General features: G+C 40.9%; 1 protein-coding gene across 1 annotated transcript in view; it reads left to right on the top strand.

Moving 5' to 3' along the window:
• MYO9B (myosin IXB) overlaps window positions 1-14,877 on the top strand; it is a 34,485-nt gene that overhangs the window by 4,822 nt on the left and 14,786 nt on the right. The window contains 14 exon segments of the mRNA XM_009997796.1: window positions 4,286-4,380; window positions 4,775-4,837; window positions 4,960-5,059; window positions 5,209-5,309; window positions 5,528-5,657; window positions 6,127-6,216; window positions 6,441-6,557; window positions 7,162-7,296; window positions 9,337-9,458; window positions 10,056-10,197; window positions 10,467-10,662; window positions 11,639-11,714; window positions 13,362-13,472; window positions 14,723-14,762. Coding sequence (XP_009996098.1) covers window positions 4,286-4,380; window positions 4,775-4,837; window positions 4,960-5,059; window positions 5,209-5,309; window positions 5,528-5,657; window positions 6,127-6,216; window positions 6,441-6,557; window positions 7,162-7,296; window positions 9,337-9,458; window positions 10,056-10,197; window positions 10,467-10,662; window positions 11,639-11,714; window positions 13,362-13,472; window positions 14,723-14,762 — 1,518 coding nt within the window.

The following is a 14,877-nucleotide window of genomic DNA, read 5'->3' as shown; positions in this document are numbered from 1 at the left end:
TTAAGGCACATATAAAATGCAGAGTCCATCAGGAAGCATTTATTAAGTGGCCTTCTAAGGAAAGCAGTTGTAAATTAATATCCACAGCACAAGCAGGTGGGTGGAGGGATGAGATTTTCCAGAACTCAGCATATTACAAAGGTGGTTAGATTTCATTGTAGAAAGTAAACTTTGATGCTTTACTGTGGAAAACAGAGTAAAGCAATTTATTGTCAGCTGCTTTCTGTATTGCAGCCCCATTGTGCTTGTGGTTTTGGTATAAGATAGACTTACGCTGAGTGATGCTTCGGCTCTGGTTTTCATTTGTGTTTGCCATGGAAGTCTGCATATATAGTTAGTGGGTCTAGTCTGTTCTATTTGAGGGAAAGTAGTTGTTTTGAGGCTATTATCTGCATGTGTTTGTTTTAAGATTCATGATCAGAGGAGGAATGAAACTTCCTTTTTCCATTTGGTTGGATGTTACTGGGGTTTTTTTAGGTAGTTTTGCATACTTCTCCCTGCTGCACACATCTCCTGGGGAAAAATCACCTTGTCCTTCCACAGTCTTGTCATGTGGATTCCCCAGGACATCATCCAGCTTGCAGAGTTGCGAAATTACCCTGAACACTGCAACTTGTGTGTTAATGAATGGAGGTTTTGCAGCATGAAGAGCACTGCTAAGCTGCCTTCAATTCTGAAGCAGCCATTTCTTCTTCCTGGGAGTTTGAATTTTTGGTGTAATTTGGCACCTGAGAAGGTTGGTCTGTGCAGAGGTGGTTCTGCCATGGGTTGGAGTGGTTTACATAAGCTCCGATGGCTTTTTCAGAATTTGGCAATTCTTGTGAAAGAATTAAATGAGGCTTTAGGTGTAGGGTTCTTGTGGTAGATGATAGGAGCATGTGTATGGTTTGGAGGTTTCTTTTTACAGCAAAGAAAAAGAGAGTTTGGCTTTTTTTCTGAATATTTTCAAAGCTGTTACTGTTGTAGCAGTTGGGAGCAGCAGACTCCAGTTTGTCTCTTGCATTCCAAGGTAAGAGGATGGGTTGGATGACTTCCTGCCTCCCAGAATAGGCACTTCCAACTCTCAATTCCTGCTGGCCTTGGTCACTATTTTTGACTCAATCTCTTTTTGTGTAGCTAGTGGAGAGATTTAGTTGTATTTTTTTGTTTTCATCTGTCACCTTGTGGGCTCACAAGGGAAAACAGTAAATGGGTTTGCTTAAATAAATTATGATTCCTCTTTAGCTGAAATTGCCTCTTATCCCCTCAAACCTTCTGAATTTGTTTTATAAAGGTGTACGTAGCTTTCTGTAGAGGCAAATTAGGGAGATATTTCAGTTGAATTTGGGCTGTGTATAGAGTGGCTGGCTGGAATTATCTGTGAAAGATGCTTTCCATGGAGAGCAGTGGCTAGATAAGGCAGCTTAATTTCATCTAGAATCCTTTTCTGTAGGATAAAGCTACAGTGGGTTGAAGATACTGAACTGCTCAATACCAAAATACTTATTTTAGATTTTGCACTTTTATGATTTTAGGCAGGAATGTCACTTCTAGAGTTAACTCATCAATGTCTATTGAAGAATAGCAGCAGTGATTGGAGTGTAAAGTTAAATGTTACCCCCCCAAAAAAATCCCATTCTAAATGTTAAGTGACTTGGAATGTTCCTTGAAAAGTTGTAGATGTCAAAGGCTCCTATGAGAAAAACCATTCAGTACATGAAAACTTCCCTAAAAACAGATAATATTAGATCAGCTGTTAAGAATTTGCTGTATGCCTTAACTAAATACCAGACATATGAGATCATAAGAGCCTTCAGTTTTAAAATGTATTCATTGCTTACATGAGTAATCACTGAGAAAAGTTTTTCAGGAAGCTTGGGTTTGGGATTTCTTAACTCTATAATGCCAAAATATTCATCATGAAGAAAAAATGTGGCAAATTTAGCTGTATTGTGTTTTGGTTTCTTAAATATAACTAGTGAACTGATAATTAACTGATGGCTGAAGTTAGAGAATGTTCTAAAAGGAGGTTTTGCTGGAATCAATTGGCAAGTCCACTGTTCTGCAGCCTGGCAAAGTTCAGTGCAACAAATGTCTTGAGACATTGGCTGAGAAGTTGGATGGTGTGACTCAGAGAGCCACAGCTGAGCCACTGGTGATGGGAGGAGCAGGGCTTTTAATTGCTGAAGCAGACAATTTGCTGTGCTGATGGTGCTGGTCTGGTTTGGTGGTGTTTGGTAAGTTTAAGGAGTAACCTGGGTTGTATGGAAGCATTAATATGCATGTGTATGCAAAATAGGCTCTAAAAATTAATCTGGGTGATAACCTGTTGGATAGTAGCTACAGAAAAAATATTAATGACTCTCATCAGTGCTTGCTTTGAAAAATTTGACTGGGGATGCACATGGAACATGGTGTCTAGAAATTAGAAGTCATCGATGAGCTGCTGTACATTGATCCTTCCTTAGAAACCTGGTGACTTTTCTGCAGTTACAGCAGAATCACCCCATGGGTTTTCCCACTCCACAGGAGGAGCTCCTGTAGCTTATGAGGTGAGAAATAATGATTGTCTGAAGGATTATGGACATTTTCCCAGTTTATAGAAGTTTCTGGGGTTCTCTGAAGGCTGGGCAGCTGGCAGGAGAAATCTGCTTGTGCGAAAGCTCTGAGAACCTGTGTTGGAAACAGTAACCCAGGTGCCAGGCTGCAGTGCAGCTGCAGCCCTGCAGGTTGTTTGGAAAACAATAAAAAGAAAAGGGAACAGTTTCAATATAGAGACAGTGACTGTCATGAAGACAATACTTCTCTGGGATACACACCCCACTGGGCAGTTTGATGTGTAAACAGTTTGGTTCTATGTTGTGTACAGGATTCAAGTGTCCATCACTCTCTGGATGTGTCAGGAGGAAGAGGGTGGCATTTTGTGATACCATCCCACAAGTGCTGTGTTAGGGGAGGTGGATTTCCTCACGGAGGCTTTAATTGCTTGGAGCTTTAAGAGGAAGTGTCTGGCAGGAGGTGCTGGTCTGCACTGAGCAGTGTATTTTTCCAAGCAATTGCATTTTACACAGGGTTTCTTCTCTACATGCTGATGCCTCCTGCATGTTAAAAGGATGACAAGTTTCTCTTAACCTAAAAACACTGTTTATAAAATTAAGGACATTCCCAATCACTAATTTCTCTGGAATTTTAGAGGTAAGAAGTTACGTTTGAAGTTCTTAAGTGTGGCTCATGTAAAGGCTACTCTGTTATGTGTGCACTAGCAAGGATCAGAAGGCTCATGATAGAGAAGTATTAAAGATGCACATTTAGAATTTGTGCCATGCCTGCTTTGTGTTTTATTTTCCTTTCCATAGAATCACAGAATCATTTAGGTTAGAAAAGACCTTTGAGAGGATCTCCTCTCCCAAGCCCAGCACTGAGCTAGATCCCCGAGCACCACATCTAGACAACTTTTAAACACGTCCAGGGATGGTGACTCAGTCACCTCCCTGGGCAGCCTGTTTCAATGTCTGATAACCCTTTCAGGGAAAAAGTTCTTCCTAATGCCTGGTCTAAACCTCCCCTGGTGCAGCTTGAGGCCATTCCCTCTTGTTCTATCACCAGTTCCTTGTGAGAAGAGACCAGCACCTGCCTTTTTACAAAGTCCTTTCAAGTAGTTGTTGAGGGCAATGTGATCTCTCTTCAGACTCCTTTTCTTCAGACTAAACAGCCCCACCAGCCCATGAGTGTGACCTGGTTCTGTAAACTAAGGTTTTTCTGTTTGTCTTTTTCCTGGTTTTTGAATACACAACTCTGAAAATTGATAGGCTAACTTTATAGATGAGATCTTAACCTTCTGTTCTTGTTTAAAGAAAAAATGTTTATTGTGAAAATATTGAGTGGGAGCAACGAGTTAGGAAAGAAGACATAATTTGTGGCTTTTCTACGGGAGAGACCATGTCATGGTCATTGTGCTGTCTTTTCCCTCCTGAGTATTCTTTCTAAGGCCATAACTGTTATTGATTGAGGCCAATTTGTGCTCTCTAGCCATGATAACCTTTCCTGGACTCTGAGAAATATTTAAATGTATTCTTGCCTGCCCTCAGTCCCGCAAATATTATTGCATGAGGCACATAATAAATGTATCTAGACTTGTGGAGGTTTCCTAAGCTGCCTTGTTGGACTCTATGCTGCCAATTCCTTAGTGTTTCAAGTGTGTGTCATGAGCTAACAGGAGGCTGAAGAATGAACAGAAGAGCTTGAAAATCTCTGTGTTGGCACATTGTGTTTGATTGAATATTAACTCATTTTACTTTTATTACAGGCATTTGGGAATGCAAAAACAGCACATAACAATAACTCCAGTCGTTTTGGAAAGTTTATTCAAGTTAACTATTTAGAGAATGGTATTGTCCGAGGGTAAGTAGGTCTGACTGGTACAATTTGAACACCTTTGTTTTGTCTTCAGTAGGAGAAAAAGCTGCTCCAAGTTTAGCCTCATTATACTCATGTGTATCACGTGTCAAGGAGTTCAGATTATTACTGAGGAGATACCTTTCTCAGACCATGAGGGCTTTCCTTTTGCCAGTTATGTCTTAAAACCAAGCACTGAAGATTGATGTTTCTTGGGTATTTCTCTTTGTCCAATTAAGTGTATATTGAAACTTTCCTTTTAAGATAGTGACTAAGATACTCTCTTGTATATTTTACTGCAGATTTAATTATTCAGGTTCTTCTAGCAGTTGCTTTCTGATGTTTTGTGAGGTCTTTTCTTTTGCCCTCATGCTTTTTTCATTGTTTGGTGGCTCTTTAGGGCTGTGGTCGAAAAATACCTGCTTGAAAAATCTCGACTGGTTTCTCATGAAAAAGATGAAAGGTAAGACATGAATATAGTTTACTAACACCATTATAATCAGTGCAGGTGCTTAAAAGCATCTAAAGTATATAGAATAAGAGAGACATAATGTTTTCATAAACAGAAATGTATTGACTTTGTAGGAACTACCATGTATTTTATTATTTGCTACTTGGAGTCACTGAGGAAGAGCGGAAAGAATTTCACCTCAAGCAACCTGAAGATTATTTCTACCTCAACCAGGTAATGGGTGGCAGGGATTTAGCAATGCAGGGATGAGTGTCTGTCTGTCTGTTGTGCTAAAGATGAAAGAAAGAAGAACAGATTAGACTTGTTTTCTTGTCATGTGTGGGCTTCCTTCTTTGCCTTTCATGATGGCTCTTTCTTCACAGCATAACTTGAAAATTGAAGATGGGGAAGATCTTCGACACGACTTTGAAAGATTAAAACAAGCCATGGAGATGGTTGGCTTCCTTTCAGCAACAAAAAAGCAGTAAGTAGAATCTCTTAAGCTTTGGTTATGACAGCTGGTTACTGGTCGTGACTTGCAGTAAACTGCCTATGTGTTGGGATCACCTTCTGTCTAGTAGGAAGCAAGGAGAGATGAGGATTTGAGGGCTTATGGACAAATCATCAAGTAGAATTAAGTCTGTTAAACTATTATCGTGAACTCATAAGAAAAATTCTTATAAAATTCAATTTTTCTCTCAGGATTTTTTCAGTGCTTTCAGCTATTCTTTATTTGGGCAACGTGACATACAAGAAGAAAGCTACAGGTCGTGATGAAGGGTTGGAAGTAGGACCTCCTGAAGTGTTGGACATTCTTTCCCAGCTTTTGAAAGTAGAGTATTTCTCTGTAGCTCTAATGTTTGATAGATCTGTTTGTCATGCTTTACCTCAGCATCATCCTTGAATATCTTATTACCCAGTTTGCAATTTCTAGATCTGGTTTGTGGTACTTCCACAACATTTATTTCATGGGAGGGGAAATAGACAAAATCAGTAAAATTATTTGGGCTGGGGGTGGAAAAAAGCCCATAGCATGGAAGTGAAATTTGATTACTCAGTAATTATTAAGCCAAGCAGGAATAAATTCAGTGGGGTTGTGTCCTTTGCCACCACAGGGTAACATCTGACTGAATCTAATCTGAGAATAATTGAATGAAGTTGAAGACCTTGAAAATCTGTTAATGAATGATTAATGTAGCAGTTGTTAAAGATCTTGGGCTTCTCTGAGGAAACTGTTGCCATCAGATTATTCACTGGGGAGTTGAGAGTGGCAGTAACTCTTGTTCTTGCTTGTTTTGAAGGTTAAACGAGAGATTCTAGTCGAAGTGCTAACAAAAAGAAAAACTGTGACTGCTAATGATAAGCTTATTTTGCCATATAGTCTCAATGAGGTGAGTAAAACCACCAGTGGAATTATTTTATATTATTCAACTTGCTTTGCTGGCTACAAATCCAGTACATTTCCACATCTAGCGAGGGATGCCTGGAACATGAGAAGCTAGCACAGAAGGAAAACCTTGTTTTATTTGCCTCTGTGAGGATTGTAACCTTTGAGTGGCACTGGTTTGAAAGAGAGATGCTTTTGGTCAAGTTCTGAACATTGTTTCCCCTGCAGGCAATAACAGCTCGGGATTCCATGGCAAAGTCCTTGTACAGTGCCCTGTTTGATTGGATTGTCCTGCGGATTAACCACGCGCTGCTCAACAAGAAGGACATGGAGGAATCTGTTACAGTAAGTTTCTCACAGGCTTTGCAGACATCTGTGTGTTCAGAGCTCCAGGGAATGCTGGAGATGACATGTTCAGATATCTGGGTTACATTTTGATTCTTCTGAAGTTCATGATAAATTTATTGATAGCATTTAATCATCTCTGTTTTCACAATAGACAGAACTGTTAAATATTCAGTCTGTTAGCATAGAATCATGGAATGGTTTAGGTGTGAAGGGACTTTAAAGATCATCCAGTTCCAACCCCCTGCATGGGCAGGGACACCTCCCACCAGCCCAGGTTGCTCCAAGCCCCATCCAACCTGCCCTTCAACACTGCCAGGGATGCGGCAGTCACAGCTTCTCTGGACAACCTGGGCCGGTGTCTCACCACCCTCACACTCAATTCCCTCCTCGTGTCCAAATCTCACCTCCTCCAGTTTTAATCCATCTCCCATTGTCCCATCACTCCCTGCCCTTGTCCAAAGTCCTTCCCCAGCTTTCCTGGAGCCCCTCCAGGCACTGCAAGGCTGCTATGAGGTCTCCCTGGAGCCCTTTGTAATGGTTAGTTGTGGATTAAGTCACTGTAGGACAGATTGCCTAACTAGATTTCCACGTCTTCTTCTAGTGTTTGTCCATTGGTGTGCTTGATATTTTTGGATTTGAAGACTTTGAAACCAACAGTTTTGAACAGTTCTGTATAAATTATGCAAATGAGCAGCTTCAGTATTACTTCAACCAGCATATTTTCAAATTGGAGCAGGTAAGAAAACTAAAGTTGCTGTAACAAAGATTTTTCTTTCTCAAGTGCTCATGTTTGATGCCAGCTTAGCCACTGATCTGCAAAGCCCCATGGCATAACTTTTATAATTGCTTGCCTGTATTTCTAAAGTATTTTATTTCTTGGCTTATTATTGCTTATCGTGATATTTTTTAAGGTTGCAGTTTTGCTGTATTTAGTGGCCTACATACAGTAATGAAATTTAAGTCTTTGTTCAGAGGGTTGGCATGAAGTTTGACTGTAAGAAACAAAAAAGACATTCAACCCCAGACAGATGAAACTGTCAACTTTGAAAGTCTGTAGGTGAGGTGTTGGTTTCAGGGATCATTTTTTGGTGGTGGTGATTTTTTTTTTTAATGGTAAGTAAGGTGTTTGGTTTAGAGTTTTAGATTTTGAGGTCTTTTTTTATGGTTGGGAAACAGTTTCTCTTCTTTTTTATCAGTTTGTAAATAAGTAGTATCCAGACTCTGCTCCTTCCACCTGGTTGCTTTTGGGGATATAAGTGAGTGTTGGTATTGGCAGGAGTTCTGAAATCCTGCTATTACTGGCATCTGTTGTTTTACTTGTTCACAGATGGTATCTCCTTACAGTGCTTTGAGCACAGAGAGCTAACTGAACCTGTTTCTAGACTGAAGGTTGGGGCTGGTTTCCTTTTTTTTTGTTCTGGACTTGGATTATTATTTTTTTTTCCCCTCTATTTTGCATTACAACGTTATCCTGGGGTCAGTTTGCTGCAAGAAAGTAGTTCTTTTTTGTGTGGTTTTTGTTCTGGACTTGGATTATTATTTTTTTCCCCTCTATTTTGCATTACAACATTATCCTGGGGTCAGTTTGCTGCAAGAAAGAAGTTCTTTTGTGTGTGACATTTTGTCAGCCACATGTAGTTAACTTTAAACAAGCATTTTAAAGTGAAGAAACAAACTGAACATACTGTGTGTAAACATAATCCCAGGTCCCTGTTTTGTAGAAGTGGCTGTCCAGGCTAACCAGAGTAAATAGTTACATTATTTTCTTTTTTCTAATGTCATTTTTCCAAATAAGCTTAATCCCTGAATGACCCATTTCCTGTATCTCTTGCACCAGGAGGACCCTCAGGGGGCATCTGTGTATCTTTTTAAAGAAAGGCTTTTTTGTCTGTGGAAAATGGCATGTGAGCTCTGTGCTGTGGCTGCACACTGAGCAGTCTGTCACCAGGCAGACAATTCTACCTACTTAAAAATAATCCCCTCATCATCATCATCACGTAGAACAGTGAGAGGTGCTTTGTCTTTTGTTAAAGATCAAACTTACTTAATTTTCTGTGTGATGTCATTTATATATATATATTTATTTTTTTTTAATGTTAGTGCCCTGTCTTTAGTTGTTTTCTCTGGGCTTTTACAGCATGAAGAAAAACCTCCATTTTGGGTGCTTATCTTAATGGGAATCTTTTCCTGTCAAGGATTTGATTCAGCAGAAGAGCTTTGTGTTCCCTTGTCAGAGAGCTCCAAATTTGCTGAACCTAAGCAATACTCATTGGTTCCTCAGGGAAGTTCTGCTGTTGTGTAGGGCTTAACTGCCTGCTTTGAAACTTCTGTTCCTTTGTATGACAATGCAATTTGGAAATTCTGGAACTTGGTAGTAAATACCTGTCATATAACACAAGAGCTATGGAAGAGTAAAAGAGGCTTAAATTCCTCCAATATGTGTCTACCTGGGGTTTTAATGTAATGATGTTTAAGTTTGCAGACTGCTGATGGCTGGAAAGGCACAGCAAAACATTCATGTCGCTGTTTTGGTTTTGAAATAGTTTTACTCCAAACATCTGCTGTTGAGTGACTTGCCTAGGTGGACCTTTGATCTGACCCAGTGTGCTTGCTGCTCTATTCTTATTTGTACATTTTCCTTATTTTTGTTTCTGCTGCCTGAACTAACAAACTCAACTTGCCATAGTTGCTGGAGGGTGTCTTTTAACCACTTAGACCACAGGACATTAAAGGTCAGGGCACTGTACTGATGAGGGAATTTTCTTGAGCTACACAGGAGGAATATAAGAGTGAAGGGATCACTTGGCACAATATTGACTATACTGATAATGTGGCCTGCATTCACTTAATCAGCAAGAAGCCCACTGGCCTCTTCTATCTTCTGGATGAAGAAAGCAAGTAAGCAACAAACATCTTCTGAAAAAAAATGTATGGCAGGGAGGAGGGAAGGACTGTGGAAGGGAACAGAGATACAACAATTCAAAAAAGGAGAGGAATGTTGTGGGAAGCAGAGTCACCTTATGACTGTGATCTGCACTCTAGTCTGTTTCTATTGACTCCAGTGTGGTGGTGATATAAAGTGATGCTAAAATTGACCTTTGACTTAAACAGACTTAGAGACTTTCCCTTTTGTTTGTTATTGTGGAATTACAATTAAAGTAAAATGTTTGTAAATAAATCTTTGGAACATTAAGTAGCAAATGTGTTAATTAGTTAATCTGGTAGTAACTAAATTTGACTGGTGAAGTGGGAGGAAGCTTTGATGTACACTTAAAACCTCAGAATGTTCTGTGTGGAGCTCTTTAGTTTTGATCCAGAAATTAAGCCCACCTCTAAGATCAAAGCAGATCTGTGAGTCTCAACTTAAGTGTAAAGATCTTGGACAAGAAAATACTTTCCACAAGGATCACTAGGTGCTCCTCAGTCTGTCACCTTGCACCTCAAGAAATGTTCCTATATTTGAAAAACAGCTGACCTCTTGTTTTGTATTCCTAGTTTTCCACATGCCACCAACCAAACTCTACTTGCAAAATTCAAACAGCAGCACGAGGAGAACAAGTTTTTTGTTGGAACCCCAGTGATGGAGCCTGCTTTTATTATCCGACACTTTGCCGGGAAAGTTAAATACCAGATAAAAGTAGGTGATGGATCTGATGGCCTCAAAAAAAATTTCCTTATCTTTCTGATGGTTTCTGTCAAGTTGTTGAAAGCTGGCTGGGAATGGGCTGGATCAGATAACTAAAGTTGAACTGAGGACACAATTGTTGGTGGTGGTCTTGACGTGAGAATGATGCTCACTGTAGTGAGAATTGTTGAGAACAGCACATTATCCTGAACAGTGATTAACACCTTGGGTCAAACCCCAGCTTTCCTGAGAGCTTGTGGTTCAATGTCCCCGTTTTGCAGGATTTCAGAGAGAAAAACATGGATTACATGAGACCAGATATCGTGGCTTTGCTGCGGAGCAGTGACAGCGCCTACGTGCGGGAGCTGATCGGGATGGACCCGGTGGCCGTGTTCCGCTGGGCTGTGCTGCGCGCGGCCATCCGAGCCATGGCTGTCTTTGCAGCAGCTGGACGCCAGAGAGCTCAGAAGACTGCAGGTATGGGATGAGAAAAAAGCTCTGGAAACACTTCCAAATACTGTACAGTTGGTTAAGGCTTGTTGGCAGAACCAGTTGGCAGCAAAAGCTTATGGTCTAGGTGCCATCTTTGGTGCTAAGGACAGAACTCGCTTCTGAGAACGGCTTCACATCCACTTGGTTGCTGAATTCTCACATTTGCTGGGACACTGGCTGAGACAGGCTGAGAGAATTGGGGTGTTCAGCCCTGGAGAAGAGAAGGCTCCAGGGAGACCTTAGAGCACCTTCCAGTGCCTGAAGGGTCTCCAGGAAAGCTGGGGAGGGACCTGGGACAAGGGCAGGGAGGGAGAGGACAAGGCGGGGATGGATTAAAACTGGAAGAGGGAGATTGAGGTGAGACATAAGGAGGAAATTTTTTGCTATGAGGGTGGTGAGAGCCTGGCCCAGGTTGCCCAGGGAAGCTGTGGCTGCCCCATCCCTGGCGGTGTTGAAGGGTCTCTGAGCAACCTGGGCTGGTGGGAGGTGTCCCTGCCCATGCAGGGGGGTTGGATCTAGATGATCTTTAAGGTCCATTCCAACTGAAACCATTCTGTGATTCACATACCAAAGAGATTCACTGTTTTACCTGAGATCAGACTTCCTCCCCCTTTTACAACAGGCTGGGCCAAATTTGAGATCGTGTTTGTAAAAGGTGGGGAAGATATTACCAGGGTCATCTTTGCACTGGTTTTGATCTTCTCAAACCTTTATGAAGCTTCAAATCAGTGCTCAGGATTAAATGCTAATTTTGAAAAGCTTGTCTGAGGAGCTGCAGTTTACTTTCTAATATTAGGGAATTTCAAAAAACAAAGTGGTCTAGTTTGTTAGCTAAAGTACTAGACAAAACCTCCAGGCCCTTGGTTAGATATTTTGCTTGTTATAGTTGGTGGGTACTGTTTTTTGGTCTGTTATGCTCATATCTTCATCAAAATCCAACCTGTTGATTATTTCATAACAGGAGTGGTACGTCAAGGACCCAGAGTTCCCCTTGGAGAGCTCCAGAGATCAAACACACCAGTAGAAAAAGTTTATCGGTGAGAAACATGTTAACTTAATATCAGGGAAAAGACCTGAATTGCTGAGTTGGGTTTTCATGTTCATTTCATGTCAATTAGATCTTTCCACCAGGATAGAAAGTTTTATTTCTTCTGTCTTGTTTTGTTTGTCCTCTTTAATGCTATCAAAACAACACTCCAGCTTATTTGGTAAGACCCAGCACTGCCCAGTGGTGGTGACAGAGCCTCAGTTCCATTTACTTTTGGGTTTTTGAGTTTTCTGTCTGTACTTTGCATATGCTGCTCTTTAGCATTGTGTGTGTCCCTCTGCAGCCAGGCTGTGTGTGTGTCCCCCTGCAGCCAGGCTGTGTCCCTGAAGGGTGTGTAGGAGCACTCATGTTTTCTGCAGCCTTGTAACACGAATTAGGGGGCAGGGAAGACCCTCAGAACTGCCTCCTCACATTGCTCTGTACAGGCATATTTGCCTTTCTATGGAGTGTTTAGGTTTTATACGTGTTCCTTTTGCAGCTGCTCAATGCTTGATTTCTCATTTGATTGTTCTGAGGATTTCGATATAAATGCTTTTGAGGACATCATTTCTTTTTATGAAAACAAGAAGTAAGTAGAAATAGGCCTGGCTTTCAAGGCCAGGGAGGCACATTCCTGGGCAGACACCTTCTGAGCTTGCTCTGTGTAAAAGTGACGCCATGAAGTACACCAGCATTGCTTCATTCTGGACAGTTCCTGTCACTTGTTGCAACTAAGAACTAAACACACAATTTGGGTGAAAGGATTTGTCAGAGCTTAACATTCCTATTTCCTTGTGATACCTTAAAACAAAATCTTGATACTCCAAAATGTCCAGAGGTACCAAGGGAAGGAAGCAACTGTCTGTAATGTTGCTGCCTCAATGAGCAGCTCAGAGTGGTGATGGCATCTCATAGTCAGAAGTGATTCTTAAGCTTCTGTTATTTTTGGTTTGTGCCTCTCTGGAGAGTAAAGAAGGTAAGTTCTGTGCTAAGACACAACACTCCATGAGCACGGTGCATGCTTAAAACAAATGGATCTACCACATATTAGGGGCCATCCCAGGTTTACTTTGAAAAGCTGAACATGTAAGCAAGTTTGAAATGGAAATGAAAAACAAAATCTCAACAAATATTCCTTGAATAGCCAGTTTTTAACTTGATTTTCTGATGTGAGGCTGCTTAAGCAGCCTCATTTTAGTAGTCCTGTGTATAAAAATATTTCCTGCTTGACTATAAAGAAGTTTATATCCATCTGAAAAGGCTACTTAGCTTAACAAGAAGGTTCCTTGCACATTGAATCCATTTTATGGTTGGACTCGATCTTAAAGGTCTTTTCCAATCAGAATTGTGTGATTTTGATAAATTTTCCTCTGCTTTCTGAGTTGATAGCTCAGTAATTTTCACCAAAAAGCTAGAGTTAGAGAATAACTTTAGTATAAGACCCTGGTAGTTAAAATTCAGGGCACTAACAGAGTAGAAAGTGCTGGCTTGGCATCAGAATCATTTATGTTTGGGAAAAAGTAGTCTGGGATCGACCTGCTACTGTTTGGAGCACACTTGGTAATGGGATCTCTTGGTTTTTAAACTCCTTTTGTTTTCCCCTCTCTCATGGCTGTGTCTTTGTTTGCCATCCTTGTTTTGCTGTGAAACATTTTAGAGACATGCATGAACAAATCATCGCCAGTATAAAAGGACTTCCCTGGCAGGGGGATGATCCCTGCAAGCTGCTTCGGTCCCTCAGCCGACTCCAACACCGCTCCCACTTCCTGTGAGTTCTGGTGCCCTAGGAATTGCTTTCAAAGTGCAACAATAACCCAGCAGTTCTTTTAGTCCCTAGAAAATATACTTATCCCATGTTTGTCTTCTGCAAGAAAACTAAACAAGGAAATTAAGAACAAAGTTAATTCCTTCTAAAAATATAAAGGCTATAGAGAGTGTTTTGTTGCTTCTTCCTTCTTCTCACAAGTAAGTAGTGATAGGATGAGAGGGACTGGCCTAAAGCTCCACCAGGGGAGGTTGAGGTTGGGCATGAGGAAACATTTCTTCTCTGAAAGGGTTGTCAGGCATTGGAAGAGGCTGCCCAGGGAGGTGGCTGAGGCACCATCCCAGGTTGTGTTTAAAAGTCGTCTAGACGTGGTCCTTGGGATATGGTTTAGGGGTGAACAGGGTAGAGCAGGGATAAAGGTTGGACTTGATGATCTTAAAGGTCTTTTCCAACATAAATGATTCCACGATTCACTGCATTAGCTAAAAGTTAAGCCTGCTTTCCATGCAAATGTGCTTGACAGTCAAATGTCTCAGCAGTTACACCTGGAATTCAGGGTGTTCCTGTGTTAAGACTCTTTGAGTGTGCAAGGAAATCAATCTGTGATCTATTGTGTAACAAGTGTATGAAAAATGGTGTCATGGACTTGGGAACACACCTTCCATCACAGAGGCAGCAGACTGAGGAGGATGTGAACTGCAGCCTCAGAGCTTCCCCTTCCCCTCTGCTGTGGGTGGGGGCTGTGCCCATCAGAATTTGTCAGTGCTGGGGTTTGTGGTGTCCTTCTGGGAGCAGTTAATTACTTCCACAGGGGTTCTGGCCCAAGCAGCAGTGACTTCTGAACCAAGTCTTTTATTTCATTGAGCCTTAGTGTTATGACAAGAGCTCAATGACTGCACAGTTAGGAATATAATCAGAAATAGAATGACTTGCTCAAAAACAGTCTATGCAAGAGTGCAGGTTTTAATACCTTTGCCTTTAGAGAGAATGTTTCACTTTTGAAAGCTTCCAATACCTACAGAGTTTATTGAAAAAAAAAAACACAAAAACACCACAATTCTTGTTGGGGAGCAGTTTGCATTTTTCTTGCATTGGTCACTTGTAAGAGATGTGCATGAACTCACCCTGATGCTCTTGTGCTAATTTTCTTCTGTCCTTTATCTTGCCTCATAAACTGCACCAACTTATGGCTTGCTGAAATAACCAAAAATCATATCTATTTTTTTCTTAAATAATCTTTAATGTTTTAACAGGAAAAGTAGAGGTATCAAACAAAAGCAGATCATTCCCAAGGTAAAGTTAATCAGTAGATTTATCTCTCTTGTGTTTTGTTTTGTTGTTGGCTTTTTTCACTATGAACATTTATTTTGATTGACAGAACTTTCTTAAAAAAATAAAGTACTGTTTC

Source organism: Chaetura pelagica, unplaced genomic scaffold (assembly GCF_000747805.2).
Source record: "Chaetura pelagica isolate M959 unplaced genomic scaffold, ChaPel_1.0 scaffold595, whole genome shotgun sequence".
Lineage (NCBI taxonomy): Eukaryota > Metazoa > Chordata > Aves > Apodiformes > Apodidae > Chaetura > Chaetura pelagica.
The sequence above is the reverse complement of the archived record's forward strand: the minus strand, read 5'-3'. Positions and strand labels throughout refer to the sequence as shown.